General features: G+C 56.1%; 6 protein-coding genes across 6 annotated transcripts; 2 read left to right on the top strand and 4 right to left on the bottom strand.

Moving 5' to 3' along the window:
• Positions 1-340: 340 nt before the first annotated feature.
• On the bottom strand, positions 341-3,657 carry CMQ_4741 (protein kinase; the record flags this gene model as incomplete). The annotated part of the gene is made up of 5 exons (XM_014312897.1): positions 341-1,308; positions 1,362-2,100; positions 2,184-2,343; positions 2,453-2,652; positions 2,728-3,657. The coding sequence occupies 5 exons, from the start codon at positions 3,655-3,657 to the stop codon at positions 341-343; spliced, it is 2,997 nt and encodes a 998-aa protein (XP_014168372.1).
• Positions 3,658-5,545: 1,888 nt separating this feature from the next.
• Positions 5,546-7,325, bottom strand: CMQ_4484 (nuclear and cytoplasmic polyadenylated RNA-binding protein pub1; the record flags this gene model as incomplete). Its single annotated transcript, XM_014312640.1, has 5 exons — positions 5,546-5,769; positions 5,860-5,989; positions 6,065-6,712; positions 6,781-6,876; positions 6,957-7,325. The coding sequence occupies 5 exons, from the start codon at positions 7,323-7,325 to the stop codon at positions 5,546-5,548; spliced, it is 1,467 nt and encodes a 488-aa protein (XP_014168115.1).
• A 1,864-nt stretch (positions 7,326-9,189) lies between these two features.
• CMQ_4762 (uncharacterized protein) lies at positions 9,190-10,999 on the top strand (the record flags this gene model as incomplete). Its single annotated transcript, XM_014312918.1, has 4 exons — positions 9,190-9,246; positions 9,315-9,449; positions 9,521-10,453; positions 10,640-10,999. 4 exons carry the CDS (start codon positions 9,190-9,192, stop codon positions 10,997-10,999), a joined length of 1,485 nt encoding a protein of 494 aa, XP_014168393.1.
• A 294-nt stretch (positions 11,000-11,293) lies between these two features.
• Positions 11,294-12,571, bottom strand: CMQ_4405 (cellulase family protein; the record flags this gene model as incomplete). Its single annotated transcript, XM_014312561.1, has 2 exons — positions 11,294-11,854; positions 11,966-12,571. The coding sequence occupies 2 exons, from the start codon at positions 12,569-12,571 to the stop codon at positions 11,294-11,296; spliced, it is 1,167 nt and encodes a 388-aa protein (XP_014168036.1).
• Positions 12,572-13,382: 811 nt separating this feature from the next.
• CMQ_4397 (PH domain containing protein) lies at positions 13,383-14,863 on the bottom strand (the record flags this gene model as incomplete). The annotated part of the gene is made up of 2 exons (XM_014312553.1): positions 13,383-14,531; positions 14,603-14,863. The coding sequence occupies 2 exons, from the start codon at positions 14,861-14,863 to the stop codon at positions 13,383-13,385; spliced, it is 1,410 nt and encodes a 469-aa protein (XP_014168028.1).
• A 1,829-nt stretch (positions 14,864-16,692) lies between these two features.
• CMQ_4840 (uncharacterized protein) lies at positions 16,693-18,124 on the top strand (the record flags this gene model as incomplete). The annotated part of the gene is made up of 2 exons (XM_014312996.1): positions 16,693-16,781; positions 16,834-18,124. 2 exons carry the CDS (start codon positions 16,693-16,695, stop codon positions 18,122-18,124), a joined length of 1,380 nt encoding a protein of 459 aa, XP_014168471.1.
• Between the last annotated feature and the right edge of the window lie 304 nt (positions 18,125-18,428).

Genomic DNA, 18,428 nt, shown 5'->3' with positions numbered 1-18,428 from the left:
GAGCGAAGTACACAAGGAGAGGTGCGATGCATTGCTGACAGACATGGGGGGCCTCGCCAGAAGGAAGAAGAGCTTTTAAGGAAAACGTAAAAAGACATAACAGAGCACAAACGCGACAGAGAGGAAAGGGAACAGCGAACAAGGGTGGAAACAAAGCGTACAAGCAGATGTCAAAAAGACGATCGAGTCATCCACGACATTCACGACATCCACGACATCACCGACAAGAACCAAGTGGGAAAAGGAAACAGGAAAGTGGAAAAAGAGAAAAGAAAAAAAGGAAAAAGGAAAAAGGGAAAAAGGGAAAAGGGCAAAAAAACAGACAAAAATCCCAACTAGATCAATGCCACGAGCTGTTGCCCCCCATGAATCCCTCCTCCAGTGTGCGCTCCTCCAACGTCCGGATGAAATCGCGATTGGAAGCCCCCCGTCCTGAGCTGCCACCACTGCCACTGGCACCTCCCATTCCTCCGCTCAGGTTGCTGCTGCCGATGCCCAGACCACCCATCTGCGTTGCCCGGCTGCCCCGACGCGCCGGCCGTCCCGACTGGTCTAACCCCGACATGCCATCGGCTGGTGGCGGGTAGTATGCTGGGCTGGGCTGCAGCCGGATTGGCTGTGTCGGGTCCAGATGGCTCGCCACCCGCTGGATCGCTGCTGGGATCCCACTCATCTGCTGGTCCATCGTCGACGAGCGCTGCCGTGACCGAACTGCTCCAGGAATGGTTTGCTGCTGCTGCTGCTGCTGTTGCTGCTGTTGTTGCTGGTACTGAAGCGGGACTGCTCCCAGTGTCGTCCCATAGCCTCCAGTGGCACCCATCGTCACGGCTGGCTGCTGGACTACGCCCATTGCTGCGTACTGGTTGGGCTGTGCTGTTGCATACGGTGGAGGTGCCGGTTGTGGGGCTGCATGGCTGTTGTTGCTGGGTGCATACATGTTCTGTGTATTGTACAGCGCTGGCTGCGCCTGGACGTGCATAGCCTGTGGAGGCGGCACGGCCGTCTGCTGCGGATACGCGGCCGTGGTCATGTTGTATGCATTCTGCGCAGCTGTGTTTGCCTGGGCCTGGGCGGCCTGGGCCCTCTGCTTGCTGAGCGCCTCAGCCTGCTGCTGCTGCTGCGTGCCTGGGGCTGGCGACCGGTTCAGCGAGCTTGCCTTGAGGTTCATTGGCGGCACAAAGGGACCCGTGTACTTCTGCTGTGTGATGAACGGATGCAGCTTGGCTTGCTGTGGCGACCATCTCTCGAGCGGGTTGATCGTCAAGAGCCCCCGGACAAAGTCGATGAATGCGATCCGGTTGTTCATTTCTATTCCAGGTCAGCGCCAGAGCGGAAGGTACAATGGGGGATGACCCTCTTACCTCGGTCTATCTCGCTCTGCTTCATGTTCTTCCGCGGCATGGGGTACGACTTGATGATCTCGGGCAGCGTGGTGGCCTGGAAGTAGCGTTTGCTTGGTTGCTCCTTTGTGCCGTGCTCGCGCGAGTACTGCTCCATGCTCTTGAGGTGATAGGTGCGCCGTCCAAACTCGTCGGCGCGACGTTCAAAGAATTCGCCCGCCTGCTTGCCAACCTCAATCATCCAGTTCGGCGGGTTGCCGAGCATCTCGACGATGCGCATCACCTGGTTGTACTCGGATGAGCCCGGGAAGAGAGGGAGGCCGAGGAAGAGCTCGACCACGATGCAGCCCAGCGACCACATGTCGATGGAGGACGAGTATGGCAGTCCTAGCAGTACCTCGGGAGAGCGGTAGAACCGAGACTGTATGTAGGTGTACACGGTCTGGCGCTCGTCGCAAGCTGAGCCAAAGTCGATGATCTTGATGATCGGGCTTTCCAGGTTCTTCAGCAGGATGTTCTCCGGCTTCAGGTCGCAGTGGATGAGGCGGGCCTTGTTCAGCAGGGCCAGACCGTTTAGCAGCTGCTGGGCAAAGACTCGGACGAGCGTCGTGCTAAGGCCGCGGAACTGGTTCTGCTTGATCAGCTCGTACAGGTTGACGCTCAGCAGCTCGAATACCAGACAGAGGTGCTGGCGGTGGATAAACGTGTCCTTCAGCCGCAGCAGGTGATGGTCATCGTTCTTGTCGAGCTTCGTATTAAGCTATGGCGGAGGTTAGGCAAAACGAGTGCGGCGCAACAGCAGGAAAGGCCAAGGTAACGGTGAGGGGGAGGGCGTTTGCTCACCAGATCGAGGACAGATACTTCCATCATGCTCTGGTTGAAGTAGGCCGTCTTGTTCTTGATGACCTTGACAGCGACGACCTCCTGCGTCTTGAGGTTCTGGCATTTGACCACCTGGCCAAAGGTGCCTTGACCAAGGACGTCAAGGATGAGATAACGGTTCCTGTGCATCCGTGTCAGTATCATTGAACCATGAACTAGCAGTAAACGCAAATGGCACAAATGGCGCGAATAGTGCAAACACGCCATGCAAATAGGGAGGCTGTCCGTACTTGTGTCCGGCCTCCTCAGAGCCGAGGATGTCATTGACGTAGAGGATGTAATCACTGTCTTCGTTGTCGAAGCCGTCGTTCTTGACACCCTTGCTGGGCTTGGTCAGAACTCGTCGCGGGTTGCGAGACGACTCGTACTTGAAGTGCGGGTTGCAGATCCGATAGGTGGCCGGCAAGTGAACGGTCAAGGCTTGCAGCGGCTATACAGTTGAGAGGCTCCTTGTCAGAAACCATACAAGTCTGGGAAGGAACAGGGCGGGTGGAACAAAACTCACGCTGATGAATCCACCTTCTGGGTTTGCTCTCCGGAACGGCGGCTGCGTGTTGACCTTGGGTCGTAGGTCAGACGTGCTTCGGATCTTCTTGAACCCCGGGACAGGGCCGCGCTGGCTGCCACCGTTGTTGCTTAGTGCCGCCGAGGGCAGCTGCAGGCGTCGAGGCGACTTGTGCTCGCCATACGGGCCGTCCAAGGGCGTCAAGCCGCCCGAGCTGGGAGAGTAGAGCCCGGTCGAGGTGACTGGAATTATCGGAGGCAGGACGGGCGGGCCTTGCTGCTGTGGCTGCTGCGACCCTTGCGATCCTGGTTGGCGACTGTTTGCGTAGTACGGGCTCTGTGGAAGGTACGGGCCGCTCTGGGGTGCGTAATCGAGAGTCCGGGCGGGCGACTGTCGTTGCTGCGGTTGTTGCTGTTGCTGCTGCGAGGTCGGGACGTACTGGACGGCTGGGTTGGTGGCCGATGCCGGTTTGGAGGAGTAGGACGTGTAGGGCGAGGTGGGCGATTGGACTTCCATGGGCGAATAGCGCTGCGCAGCGGCCGAAGGCTCGAGATTGGAGTGCAGGCTGGCTGAGCGAGCAACGGACACGGCACCGACGCCAACGCCGCCGCTGGAGAGCTGCTGGTGGTGATGCGGCCGTATCGGATACTTCACGCCGGCGTATGGATCGTGATGGCCCACAGCCGCGGCGTCGTGCATAGAAATGTCGCCGTTACCGTCACGCGCGCCCGTAATCATGGGCGAGCCGGCGAGACCCTGACTGCTCAGACCACCGGCGGCTGCGTATTGCTGCTGCTGCTGCGATGCAGACGGCGGTTGTTGCTGTGGCTGAGCAGCACCATTAAAATCCCGGCTCCCGAGCTGGCTGCCGCCGTTGTAGCGTCGCGAGCCACTGCTGGACGGCTCAGCATATGCCGGCCATTGATCCATGATGGCAAACTAAGAGGCCTGCGACAGCGTCCGCATCAACGTCAGCGTCGGCGTCGTCGATGTCGTCAATGTCGTCGTCGTCGTCGCCTTCGTCAACTGTGTGGGCGCAGTGGCTGTGGCTCGGCGGCGCTGCGTTCCTGTCTGGCGCGATTGTCCTTGTTCGGCGCTGCTGCTCTCGTCGTCCGGTCGCTGCTCCTCCCGGTTGGGCGACCAAGGAAATTCGAGGAAAGCTAGCTGAAATAAGCTGGGAGGCCCCAAGCGGTTCCGTTAATAAAGATGATGAAAGAAATGCATGTAGACAATAGGCTAAACGGAAAATGAGGAATGGGTGATAAACGCACGACTGCTGGCGTGGCGAGGGCCAACGTCGATTGGGAGGGCCTCGAGGATGCTGCCTCTTCGTTCTCGTCGTTGTGGAGGGACGTCGATTGAATGGGAATTTTACGGCGTTGTTTATTTTTATTTTCGTTTGAGGGAGAAATGAGGGGAGGTGGGAGGTGGGAGCAGGAGGGGGAGGACCTCGTCCAGGAAGGAGCCCGAAGGGGAAAACAGGAAGTGGCTTCCCCTAAGGTATCTCGCTGCCAAGCTGCCAGGTCGCTGAACCGTCCACTAAGTCAGCTGTAACCCAAGCGTTCTTTTGTGGCTGACTAAACCGCTCAGCCGATACCAGCCCGTTGAGGGAAAGATAAGTACGGACTATGGACACCAATCTCGTGCTTCGTCATCACGGCGTCTCTTCCTCTGCGCTGTTGTTCTTTTGGCCACTAAACTGCTGAAGCCGTCTGCCCCGGCTTACGCACTCGTTGTTTTTGTCTCGCAATTCTGGGCCTGTTTAGCCGCCGCCTGGCCGCCAGGGCCAATCAGCGTCAGACAAAGAGTCACTTGTGACAGTGATGAACTTCTTTGATGCCCAAACTCGCTAGGTTCTGCTTTACGAACTATTTGTGCGGCACTGGCATACTCGTTGTTATTCCCCGAAGACTTGTCTGGGTACCCAATGCCTGCCTTTCTCCCTTTCCTAATTCCCTCTCCCAATTTCTCCTTCCTAGACGGTTAAAGGGATAAGTAAATGCGCTTGACTAATCGTAACCCAACTCCAGTAACCCAAGACTCCTTCGACAGTAACCTTGACTAGCCCCTTGGAAATGTGATGACAAGCCAACCAAGCACGACTAATTAGCAGTCAATACATGGGGAAATAAAAGGTATCCAATGAATGAAAATAAAAATAAGAATAAAAACAAGTCATAACGACGTAATAGAACGGGAAAATGGGGTCTCTAGTTGTCAGATTGAGAAAAATAAAAGTCCGTAACTCGTAGCGACTAAAGAAATGCCTCGAGAAATCACGCTTGTTTGAGTAAAAGAGAAGACTAGGAGAAGGCAGCGAACGAATACGAAGTGGGCTTCAGCAAGCATCTGGATAAAATAGCCAGGCACAAACAACAATGGTCTTTTGTCCCCTGCATCTTGCCCAGACATGACCGCTGAAGAAGCAATCGGCAAACATAAGTTTAAAATTCGTTGCGGAGGTTGGAGCATAAATGCTGGAAAAAAATAAACGACAGGAGAGACATGAAAACAAGAAGCGTCGAGGGCTTCCTCGGCTGTCCGAGCAGGACGCCCTCGACAAAAGGGAAAATGAAACAGGAACAGGGACTAGAACAGGGAGCAAGAAAACGAGAAAAAACAAGAAAACCCCCAACAGAGAGAAGAGAAAGTGGGAGGGGATGAAAACTAGGAGAAAAAGAGACGGAAAACCCCCCCATTTTTGTCCTCGCTCCCATGAAGCAGCCTCGGCGTGAAAAAGATGTCCAGAAAAGAGAAGGCAACACGAAAAAAATCTCATTTGTCGCGTTAAACCAAACCATGCGTGAACGCTCACATGTCAATAACCGTTGAAACTGTTGTTGTTGTCAAAGCCCTGAGTCAGAGGCTGAGATCGCTGCTGTTGTGAACCCTGCTGCGGAGACAGCTGGCCACGGCCGTATCCGCTGCCAGATCCGTGCTGGCCACTATAGCCCATCGGGGCTTGGCCACCGTAGCCGACAGGAGACTGCGCCGTCGGGGGTCCGCCGTAGTTGCCGCTCTGCTGGCCGTTTCCGTATTGTGCTGTGGCAGAACCCATTGGTCAGTCCAGGTTCTCCAACAGAAAAACCTCCGCTCTTGCCTCTTGGATTTATAGCTGTTCATGTATCATACCACCATATTGAGGGAAATATGTAGTCGGCGATCCGGGATACGGACCCGGTGCCTGTGCACTTTGCGGACTACCGTATGATTGCTGCGAAGGGTCAAAGCCCTGGGCGTTCGGAGTCTTGTCCTTGCCCCACTGTGAAGAGCATGGTTAGAAAAACGGCAGACGCGCCGGGGCTGTGTAGGGGGAGCGAGGTTGGGTAAATCGTACGCTGCACTTCAGGGGACGGCCGTTCACGTTGTAACCGTTCAGCTGGCAGATAGCCATGGCGGCATTCTCGTGGCTGTCGAGCTTGATGAAGGCGAAGCCCCGGTCAGACTGAAAGCGCGATTCGACAACGTAGCCAAAGTTCTGGAAAAGTGGCACAAGATCATTCTGCGTGGTGTACGGCGTCAGATTGCCAACATAGCATGTCGTCTGCCACGCCGGCGTCTGGTTGATCACCATCTCGTAGCTGTTGATGCCTTGGGTTGGGAAATGGTGGTGGCCAAACGGCGTGGTCGGCGTCATGCCAACCTGCTGCAAGGCCTGCTGCTGTGCCATGGACGGCTGACCCTTCTGATTGGCCCAGTTGCAGCGGATTGCGCGCGACCCAAGCCACTCGCCATCCATGGAGCTCAGCGCCTTCTCGGCATCTGGACGGTCACGGAAGGCGACAAAGCCATATCCCCGCGATCGGCCAGTCTTCATATCCCACATGACGCGGGCCTCAGAGACCGATCCAAAGGACGTAAATGCCTGCGTAAGAACCTCATCGTTGACCTCGTTTGACAGGTCGCCCACGAAGATGTGGAAGTGGCCCGAAGTGTCCTCCTTGCTGGTCGTGTTGGACTGGTAGGCCCAGTTGACCCGGATCTCCTAAAGAGGGTGTCAACACGTCTTGAACGACAGAGTCGCAGTTGCACTTTACGGCCCAGAGCACCTACCGACTGGTGAACCCTGCGTCCGTTCAGGTTCTGCATGGCACGTTCCGCTGCGCCAGGGTCGTCATATTCGACAAACCCGTAATTGTAACCCTTCGCCTTCACATTGATTAGCACAGGGGTTCGTCCCATCCGCAAAGCTGTCGCTTCGGTCTTGTGTCGGAAGCGTAGTGGCATACATTCTTGTCGGGGATGATCTTGACATTCTGCACGTGTCCTGTAGTTTCAAAGATCTGGCGCAGTACATCCTCGGTCACGCGCTGGTCCAGGCCGCCGACATAAAGAGCCCGCTTGTTAGGCTCAGGCGCCGAACGCCGGCCTCCGTAAGCGGCGGCACTGGTGGGTGACATGAGTCCGCTCTGATCGCCGCCGCCCAGGGGCGAAGTGATCGCCGTCGGGATCGGGTTTGTATTCTGGGGAATGTGGAGGGGGGGAGGCGGCATATGGGCCGAGTTCGACTGGCCATTCTGGTTGTCGAACCCTTGGCCACCAGTGTTCTGCTGCGGAGGAAGGCTCCCCGGCACAGATGAGGGGCCGTTGTCAGCCATTGGAGCGGGTCGCTGCTTATCGACTTGACAGTTGGGAAAGGTGCTGATAAGCTTGTGGCAGGCGAGGCTGTCTGAGAACGATGCGGTGGTAGAGGACACACGCTTCCGATCGTTGTCGATAGGAGGGAGGAAAAGGTGGCAGGTTGCTGGATATAACACGAGGGGGGGACGAAGAGAGTGCTGCAAATAGAGCTTCAGAGAAGAGGCGCGTGGGGTGTTAGCAGAGAAGCTCGACCAAAAAGGCCCAAGTATCAGGTGATGGCGGAGCACCGAGAGATATCCGGGATTTAGGGGTGGCATCAAGGCAGCTGGTAGCAGACTCACAGGAAGCTCGGAGAGGGCTGTGGCAGCAGTAGTGCAAGGCCGCAGGTGGATGCAGGGGACAGACGCGGCTGGAAAGAACTGACGAGGATGAGAAGGGTAGGGCCAACAAATCAACGACAAGACTGCAGCTGCGAGTCTAGGGGGGGGAGCTGGTCGGCAATGAGGCGAAAGCGGAGGAGAAAGATTGAAGCGGCGGTAAAGTGGGACGCTTCAAGGAAGTTGGTCTGCTGCTCGTAGAATAACAAGAGTAAGAGCAGAGGCAAAGAGAGGGGGGCTTCCAAAGATAAGGGCGTGGGCAGAAGGGCGCAGAGGCAGAATCTGACACAAGGAAAACGGTAAGGCCAAGGAGACGAACAGAAACAAGGCGAGACCAGACAATAAGACGACTCCGCTGAAAAGGAAACCGGAACAGCAGAACAAGAAAAAAGTACGATGGTATTATTCAGGAGGAAGAAGAAAAGAGCAGAAGGTGGGTGGGGAAAAAGGAAAGAACAGGAAAGAGATTTTAAATTCTTATAACAGAAATAAAACAGCAAATAAGTAAATAAAAAAGAGAAGAGGGGGCGGAGGCAAGACGGAGCATCAAGGAGGGAAGACGAGGGGAAGCAGGACCAGCCATTTGGCGGTTACCGGACGGGACGGTGAACTTAGCGTGCTCTTGTGCATGGCCTAGCGCATGTAGAGGTGGTGAGTTACAGAAGTAGGGGGGAGAGTGACGGGGGCTTAGCAAGGTGCATTGGTGGAGGCGAGTGAGATGCGGCGGCCGTTGAAGGCGTCAGACGGGAAACCTGCTGGACGATGGACAGCTTCGGGGCCCCTCCAGCAGCATATCAAAAAAATCGTAGCAGTCCGAGGAGAGACGCCGCATCTGCTGTCTTGTATGGCGACGTGATTGGCCGGTTCCGACGGTTGAACACTCCACTTCTCGGCCACAGCTTGTGATTGGCAGGCACCCTCACATCAAATCGTTCCAACGGCAACGCACGCACCACGAACCGCCTTCACGGCTTGGCGCAGGCGTTCCTGCCGTGGGCGGAGGTGCGTGTGGTACGGAGTATTACGTCGATTTACAGGGGACCCGCGTCACATTATGCCCGCGCTCTCAGAACATCCCTCGGTCCTCTGGAATCGTACGAAAAGCGATCAGACACACTCTGGCCTTACGAATAGGATAGAATATGTACGAGTAAGATACGTCGTAACTACTCCGTACTTGCCAGTGCGTGCTATAAAAAAAAAATAGGGTCCAAGCTGTCTCAGACCCCATGTGCTCTCGAACCACTGTGTGGACTTGCTTCGCACTGTAAAATCACGTGCCTTCTATACCGCATTTGCACATGAGGTCCACTAATTCGCGCGACCTCAAAGTACGCGGGGAACTCATCTACACCTCACCTCTCAACGCACCAAAACGGGAACACTGCCGCCCATTGCAATCCACATTGGGCCGCAACAAAACACGACTCTTTCTTGATGCCGGATACCTCTACAACTTACCTTTAGGCCACAGACATAGACGGGCTCTGCTTTCGCAGTTCCGATGGCGGCTTCACGGCCCACAAACTACGACACCCTCGAGAACACGGTCAACGATGTGGTGCGTTGCTGAGCACTGCTTTTATCTTGCCACGCCTCTGTCGTACTAACAGATACGATCTCTTCCAGCTCATTCACATCGGAAAAACGATCCGGGCACAGACGAAAAACGGTCGCCGGACGGTGGCTCTCACGAGCGCCACCAAGATCCATGAAGCCAACAACACGTTCAATGCGACTCTTGACGTCATAGAAGCAGACATTGTATGTAGGATGTCGAATGTCTCTGGCTCGACTGCTGTTGGCCTGTATATCACTGCTGACATGCTTGCAAGTTTCGTGCCAAAGCAACCCTGCGTCGGGACCTCGAGCTCTTGCGCGCCCAGAAAAACACAGCCACCGTTGCTGCTGCATCCAAGTCGGAGCCAGCTCCTTCCGTTGCGGTCCAGCAAGCCCCACCGGCGCCGATGGACGTGGACTTGGAGGAGCCGCCAAGCACGGCCGTCAAGATCAAGACAGAGCCGCGGTCGAGCAGTGTTGCGAGCAGCGGCCAGGCGGCCATGGCCCCGTTCCCTAACATGGAGTTGGACTCTCCCATAGCAGTCACGACTGCCCTGCCAGTTATTCCTGCGGCTGCGGCTGCGGCTGCAGCTGCAAATCCACCGGTGGCAAAGCTTCCGATAGTCAAGAAGGAGTCACCACCGCAGACCATGAAACCGGTCCCGACACCGGCTGTGAACAAGCCCGTCGTGGCAGGACCGGTGGGAGCGATCAAGGCCCCTGCCAAAAAGTCATCTCCAGTGATGATCAGCAAAGTCCCTTCGCCTGCCAATCCTCGGTCCACAGCATCCCCAGCAGCGGCCAAGGTTCCATCCCCGGTCTTGTTGAAGTCGGCTGCTGTATCGCCTGTTCTTATCAAAGAGTCTCCGCAGCTGTCTCCGGCTACTGTCAACAGAGCTATATCGCTTTCATCGTCTTCGTCACCGATCATGATTACATCGCCAGTGATGACCAAGAAGGCAGCCGCTATTTCGCCAGCGGTTAAGGTCGCCGTGCCAGGCAAACAAGCAATACCACAGACGACAGCTCCTTCTCAGAGCCATGCCACAGCACCAGCTTTAGCTACTGTAACTGCAGTTCCCATCGTACCACCGAGGGCGAAGACGGAGGATATGAACATGGACGCGTTACTTGATTTCGACGGACCAGCACATTCCAATGAGCAGGAAAATCATGACCTTGGGTTCACCGACATGCAATTTACTCTTGTGCCAACAGGAAATGACGACGACGTGCAACATCTGCCTCAGCATGCGCCACAAGCTTCATCCGCATTGCAGCAGCAACAGAAGCAAAAGCAACAGCAGCAACAGAAACTACAGCAGCAGCAGCAACAACAACAACAACAGCAGCAGCCTTCAAAGCCTGTCCCAAACGCGCCTCTACCATTTCAGTTGCAAATTCCTGTGCAACCGCCACAACCACCAGTCCAAGACGATTCCGAATTTGATGTGGAGAAATTTGCGGCAGATGCAATGCAGGACTTGATGTCAGATCTATCTGGTCAGCCCAGCACAGCCAGACCGCAACCGCAACCGCAACCGCAACCACAGCAGCAACAAAGCACACAACCGCGGACCAACGAGCTTGCCGCGGGAACGGATGCCGCTGCTGCTACTGATAACGGAGATGATCTTTTCAAATTCATAGACGGCGCCGACGACCTACTCGGCGAGGATCCGACGACCAATTTTGACGAGCTTTATATGGGCGGCAGCGATTCGAATGACATTGACAGTTACTTTGACTCGTAAGGGAATGGCGAGTGCAGAGATGCGTCGGGGCTGACTTCAGGGTAGTATACCATGGCGTTCCAGGTTGGGGGTAAACAAAGTTCTGGAAAGAGTAGACCATGAGCCAGTAAAGTCTTAATTCAGTGTTCAGGCTCGCAGAGAGGGCCGTTATATGAAGTGGTGGCCAAGGCCGGGTGCAGAACAAAGAGTATGTCATACTGTGTCTTTGACAGAACATTCTGAATAGCAATCTATAAACCAGGCAGTCGAGCAGACCACCGTTGTGAGCAAGTCAGCCGGGGCCTGTGCCCTCTGTTATATGCCGCGCAGCAACTCAAAGAAGCGTGGGTTGCGCAGGGCTGTCCAGTTGTGGTTGAGCAGGTCCCATGTCTCGTTGTAGTTGGTCTGCTTGTTGCGCACATAGTAGCTTCCCTGGAGGGCCCAGACGGCCCATTCGGCGTCGTTGCGGCGCAGGTAGTCGACCAGACAGGACAGATACCGGCTGTCGAGGTGGGAAAGTCCGTTCGGACCGTGGCCGCCGGTCTGGTCGACGCCAAACTCGGAGAGCAGCAGCGGGCCGGTGTAGGGCTGGTGCTGCCGGAGGACGAAGCCGGCGAAGAGGCCATAGAGCTGCTGGCGAGCGCGGCACGGGAGGACATGGGGAACCGTGAGAGAAAAGGAGTACGTGTGCCACTCCCAGACGTGTTTGCCTGCCCAGCCGGTGGTGTTGAGCGGCTGTAACAGGCGGACAAACGACAGGTCCGTGGCCATGAAGGTGCCGCCGATGATGACGAGCACGTCAGGGTTAACCTGGTGGACGAGGGCGCCGGCGCGACCGAGGAGGTGGTACCAGTCGGCGTGACGACCGTCTGCGTCCTGGTGGCGGGCGGCACGCAGCTCGTTGCGCAGCGACAGGGCGACGACGCCGGGATGACGTCTGCTGTTGCTGTTGCTGCTGCCGTTGCTGCTGCTGGAACCAGCCCAGACGGCCATGGCTTGCAGTCCGCGCAGCCAGCGATCTGTGTGGAAGAAGCGCGAGTTGGCGGCGTCGTAGCCGGTCGCCACGTCCCACCAGCCGTTGCCGTCGGTCAGGTCGCAGCACCAGCCGGCCCGGCTGACGTGGTTGTCCAGCACCGTCATGACGCCGCGCGCCCAGAGCGCATCGATGACGGTCCCGAATACGTCGCGCGTCGTCGTCTCGGCCCCGCCCAGGAACGGGTTCGCCGCCACGGCCGCGTCGTGGAGCGCCATCATGTCGCTGATGGGCACGTCGGTCGCTGCGGCCGCGCCGGCAAAGGCGTCGGCGATCGATACGTCCGGGTGCAGCGCGTGGTCCGTCGAGTAGGTTAGCCGGACACAGTTGAAGCCCCGATCCCGCACCCAGTCGGCCAGCTCCGCCAGCGGTCGCGCGTGCAGGCCCTCGGGCAAGTTCACCTCCAGGTGGCCGGCCCAGTTGACGCAGCGCAGCTTGACTCGCGTACCGCTCGCGTCCACGATCCAGCGGCCGGACGTCTGCAGAGGCAGCCGTACCTGGCTGGCCACGACGGCAGCAAGGCAGACCGCAGCCGCGATCGCTCGACAGACAGGCCCCATGCCCGCAAAAAAAGGTCGGAATGGGAGCAGAGGATGACAGCTAATGCAATAGGCCGTGGACGCATGCAGACGGTGATATGACGCTCAGTGGGAATGATACATTGTTTGGAACTTTTGGACACGATCACCAAACCTCGCCCACGGCCGAGGCAGGCGCGAGTTAGGGGGAACGGCGAACAAAATGGTCATAAGAGGAAAGAGCAAATCGGTACGGAGTAGAAATGGAGGCCACGCTCGTTCACTCATAAGTCATCGCTCATTCAATCTATCGAGACAAATCAGGACACAATTGGTGCGAATCAGTATGGCAGTTGGACAGTTAGAATGCATGCTTGAGCAACTACACGAGTACTAAAGAGAGTTTGCAGAGAAACAGACCGCAAAAGCAACAAAAAAAAACTAATGAGATTCGGTGTGCCCAAATATCACAGGGAAGGTGCCAGCCTGCAGCATAATTCGCCGTGAATCCCTCTGCTCCGAACTACGGAGCACTCGTTCGCGGTATATCATGGTTCTATTATAAATACCTCGTCGCTTGGCCGCTGTTATGGAGCCTGCATCTCATCCCTGTTTCAAGCCTCACCTCACACATCACCTGTTCCGGCTATAACTAACTATTCTGTCATTCTCCAAAAGATGTCATGTCTTCGTAAGAGTCATAAAGATAAACATGACTATGTGCATACATCAAAAGCACCGCAAGACAAGTCTTTGCGCCGTCTGCTTGGCTGAATAATCGCGCTGGAGGAGGTAAATACAAAAAGGGTATTCGCGATCTTGTCGTTTCATAATGCAGTCTTGGTGGCGACGTTTATTCAGACAGCTCGGCGGCGCGTCCTGGGACTAGGGCAGGGGTGGTTGTAGCCGTAGTCGTAGCCATGATCATGGATGTGGCTGTGGCTGTGGCTGTGGCTGTGGTTGGCGTCGGCGTCGTGACCGTCAAAGGGATAGTAACCGCTGCACGGATCTCGAGCTCCCGGCGCTTGGTCAGCAGGCTCTTAAAGGCGCCGAGACACTGCAGCAGCGACTCTTCGTCGTGGGCCGAGAACCGGAAGCTCTTCTCTTCCGTGATGATCTCCATGCAGTGCCGCTTCTTGCTGCGGCTCATCGGGTCTCGCTCCACCACGTTGACAATCGATGCAAGCGGCAGAACAAACCGGGCCGCATATTCAGACTCGTCCTTGTAGAGGATCAGGTTCCGCGGGCGCAGCACCGCCCATGAGTGATTCCACTTGCGCATTCCGCTCCGGTTGCGCAGAAACCACAGCCAGCCTTGCCAGACAACGCGGTCCGGGTCTGTCTCGAGATTGCCGATGCCGCTAGCCTGGCTGGCGCTGCGAACGCTGCCGCTAAGCGGCCGCACGACTTCGCTGCCGGCAGCCGCCAACGGCGACTGGTTCGTCAGGCTTCCAATCGACACGCCCAAGGCCGGTACATGACCCTCGCCGTCAGAGTAATCTGATGCCAGCTCGTTGCCTGACCAGCCCCATGGCTCCGTCATGCCGCTCTGTGGGCGTTGCTGTGACGGCTGTCTCGGAGTCGAGATCTGCGGTTCGGGCGAGCTTGACTGTATGCGCTCTTGCTCTGTGTTCTGGTTCTGCGGGCTGGCCGCCCTGCTCAGCTGCATCACGCCGGCGTTGAGGCTTCCAAATGCACAGGACTGGCGCCGCACCACAGGGCTGGCATGGAACATCTCTTCCTCCTCCTCCTCGATGCGTGCTTCTTTGCGGATGCGATCGACCCAGTCCTGCGCGTCCGGGCCAGTGTTGGCCTGGAAGTGAGAGTTCCGAGACGGCGAGAAGAGGCCAAACACATGCTGCCGCTTCTGCTTCGGGTCCTTGAGAAAGGTCACGGCGGTCAGCTCGGACAGGAAGACCTGGTATTGCAGCTTGTCTTCCTTGTCCGACTTGTAGATCGACAACGTGTTGGGCCTCAGGACAAGATAGATTGTCCTCCAAGTCTGCCGCAGACGGACGTTAGCTTCGAGCTCCAAACTCGAGACCTCCCTGACCTCTCTGACCTCCCACACACCTTTGCTTTCGTTCGCTTGTGCAGGTAGCCGCTCTTGATCACCCGGTCGAACTCGAAGGACCCGTTCTGGTTCACGGGCGACAGGTAGGTGTCTACTTTCATCTGGTTCTGCAGAAGTGACGATGCTTTCTGCGGGAGATACAGCGGATTCAACGCAGCAGCGGTAGCGGGCGACGCAGAGGACGCCGCGGTGGTCAGGTGCGGTTGTGTGCATTTGTTCTTCATCGTCGGTGGCACCGACTGGGTCCGAAGTTCGCCCATTGCGCTGTACGCGTCCGCTTTCGCAGGATGGATGGGCGAATGAACATTGAATGGCGCACGAGTTGCGCTGGTGCTTTCGTCAGGATGCTGACCAGTATACTTCTTCGTCGTATGTGGTGGAACGCTGTCAACAAAATTTGGCGGAATATGTCAACAAGCGATGTTGTCTCGTCAAACAAGCAGCCGAGATCCAGAAGGACAACAAAGGAAATACAAAGCGGACAACGTGCTGATTCAGCGTTGATTGCATAAAAAGAGAGAATGCCAAAAGACGCCACAAAATGCAATTGTGAAGGGTGAGTGTTTTTCAAAAGACGGTAACGGGGATGCCAGCAACCCCAAAAGGAGGTTGATATTAAGATTAGGGGGGGTTAAAATGCGATGGCTGTCAAGCAGGGCCAAAAACAGGCTGCCATTGGCGACCAAAGTTGGCCCCTGCGCAGTATAAATTACTCCCGTATACTGGAAAAGTGGGGGTTGCAACACTATGTCGCTGCCTTGAGGCTCCAAAACAATACGTCCCCTTCCTGTGCCCCAGTATTATTTCAACGGCGACGTTAAGGCTAAACGGTTCTGAAGCTTTCGCCAAGCAGATCGCTCCGGCTAGCGGCTGGTCAGACGAGAGCCAGAGTATGGAGTACGTCGTGTGTACGGAGTATGCACGAGGAGTTCGGAAGAAGCCTGATGCTATGCCCTGGTATTTCGATGAAGTGGTGTACGAGATAATTTGTTTGACTGCGGAATTTGTGGACTGAAGGTGGAGGCCGATCGGCCCTGCTGAGATTAAAAGGACGCTTTTGGGCGATTATAAATAGCAGGCAGACAACCGTCTGGAACAATGCCGTCGCCACCAAGACCTTTGCATCCGTGTTGGGCTCAACGTAGTCCCGGGCGATCCGCACTTGCCCGCGGCTGAAGCGGTTCCTTTGCCATCGACCTGTTACATAGTAGTAGTGTGTTCCAACCGGAACCAGCATCGTTTCAGCGTGCTCATCTCTGGTGCCAGTCGATCCAGTGTCGAAAGTAGGCGGAAGGTATGGGGAAGACACGTACAACGTAAGATACAAACCGGCGATTACTGCAGCCATTCAGAGTTGTGTGCTAGCAATCGAGTGGGCCATGACACCAGTTTCGTCTGGCTGCCTCCTCCCAACGAAACGTGTAGGAGGAGGACGTGGCGACTGGCAAGCAGCAAATCACAAAGGCAAGTCAGCTGTCTTACGACATAAACACATACTCGTCATACAGAGTACACGATCCCCATCCCTGTCCCTTTCTTGTCTTGCCTTTGTAATTTTCGCGGAAACACATTGGGCATCCGACAGTGCTACATCCATATTGCTATTGTACGCTGGCAAAGAGAAGCGACTTCAGCGACTACTCGCGCGGAGACGAGAGCATGCCTCCTCTCGCAAAGCGCCATCTAGACCATGTCCTGCCTTGCGCTGCAATCACCATTGCCTAGGCTGCATCCTTCCAAGGCGGCCTCTTCAGAGACCCCCGAACAGTGACATGTTATTTTTGACTTTGTGCTACGTATCCTATCCCATTACGGAGTACGCTTTCGGATTACCGCGTCTTGCCCCAACGGCGAGGATCTGTGTCGGCCTTGTCTCACAGTGGGAACTTCCGTGATGCAAAGCTTGTGTCTCACGCACACGTGACCTGTATACACTAAATCGGGCGAATCGAAGAAAAGTTGCTTACCAAAAATTTCATGAAAGCCAAATGTCCGAACAATGACTTGTGCGGCAACGAAAATACTGTGGAAAGGGCTGTTTCAAGAAATCGGCTGATCAGACCGCCCTTAGAGAGCCGAATTGGCAGAAATGGCATTGCAGACGGAGGCACCGCTACGTTGTAAACGATGCTCGGTCAATGATGCGGTTCTCAAGATCCGGATAGACCATGTCTGCAGGTGAGCGTGGCAGACACTTTCATCTCTATCCTGTTCCTGACATTCCCTGTAGCGACTGTTACTGCCGTTTTATTGCCACCAAGACGGTGAAGCGTCTCGAGGTGCTGAACCGAGACACCAGAGGCACCACACCACAGCATCGCCAAAAGGTAGGGTCGGCCTCCGAATGGCGGGCAAACAACAGCAAGGCGAGCTTTTTGCTCGGCTTGTCTTTTGGACAATCCTCTGCGTCGCTCGTGGCCATCTGTGAACAGATTGTCGTCGGCCGGCTAGCCAAGGGCCGAGACGCAGCCTTCACGCTGCATGTCGTGCATGTCGACACCGATCTCCAGAGTAGCGAAGCAGACAAGAACGGTGCTAGCAGCGAGCAATCTCGCGTGACGCAGCTGCTGGACCGCTGGCGTCTGCGGTTTCCGCGCTTCACGTTCGAGCGTGTGCCGCTGGCCGATGTGTTGGAGCTGAAGGCGATGGACTGGTCCCTGCTGATTCCCCCAGGATCCGAAGAGATGGAAGAGAACGGTGGCGCTGCTCCTTCCTCCCCTCTCTCCCCAGCTGGCCGGCTTCGTGCCATGCTGTCCCGCCTGCCGTCAGCATCGTCACGACAGGATGTGCTCGACATGCTCGTGCGGCGGCTACTCATCGCCCGTGCTGTCGCGGCCAATCATCGCGCCCTCCTCCTTGGCTGCAGCACGACAGCGCTGGCCGAACGCACGCTGGCAGAGACGGCAAAAGGTCGCGGCTTCTCGCTTCCATGGCAGATTCACGACGGGCCGCCTGCTGAGGACACTGGTGCAGACGCTGACGGATCGGCAAGGAGGCCTTCCACAAGCACGCTTCTGTACTACCCTCTGCGCGAGCTGTTTCGAAAAGAGCTCGTGACATACACGGGCTTGACGCAGCCGTCGCTGGCAGATCTCGTCTTTCCACCGCTGCCATCGGCCGTGTCGCCCCTGTCCTCTGCGCCCGCCGCGACCCCTCCCGCCGTCGTCTCACACAAGCACCTCAGCATCGAGGAGGTCATGGCCCGCTACTTTGCTGAGGTCGAAGAGAACTACCCGTCGGTCGTGGCCAACGTGGTGAAGACGGCGACGAAACTGGAGCGTCGGGACGATGTTGACGATGATGAGGACACGTGGACACGAGCATCAGAAACCACAGGAGAAAGAACCACAAGGAGAAAATATCATGGCTGTGGCATGTGTGGCATGCCGCTAGATGACTTGGGGAACGAGCGGTGGAAGGGCGAGATTGGGGAGCTTGACAATATAGACAACACTGGTAGCCAGCAGTCTTCAGAGCCGCGGAGGCTTTGCTATGGCTGTGAAAGATCGGTAAAAGGATAAAACTTGGGACACGGCGACATCGTCAAAGCCTAGTTTTAGTTTAATTTGATTGGTGCTATATAAAGGGAAATCCTAACAACATGCTCTTCTAATTTTGCCTTTTTTTCTCACAAATCGGTTCCTAGCTCCTTCCTCGCCCGTCTATTCAGCCATACGCAGGAAAAAGGGCCTTCCAGGTACTTCCAGGGTGCAATGAAGACAGAACAAAAGGGAAAAATGCCGAATGAGATCGCAAAAGTCAACAATACAAAATACTTCTACAATTATGCTTTTTACCAATTCCCTGGCTATTCTCAGGTGGCTC

Source organism: Grosmannia clavigera, assembly GCF_000143105.1.
Source record: "Grosmannia clavigera kw1407 unplaced genomic scaffold GCSC_97, whole genome shotgun sequence".
Classification (NCBI taxonomy): Eukaryota; Fungi; Ascomycota; class Sordariomycetes; order Ophiostomatales; family Ophiostomataceae; genus Leptographium; species Leptographium clavigerum.
The sequence above is the reverse complement of the archived record's forward strand: the minus strand, read 5'-3'. Positions and strand labels throughout refer to the sequence as shown.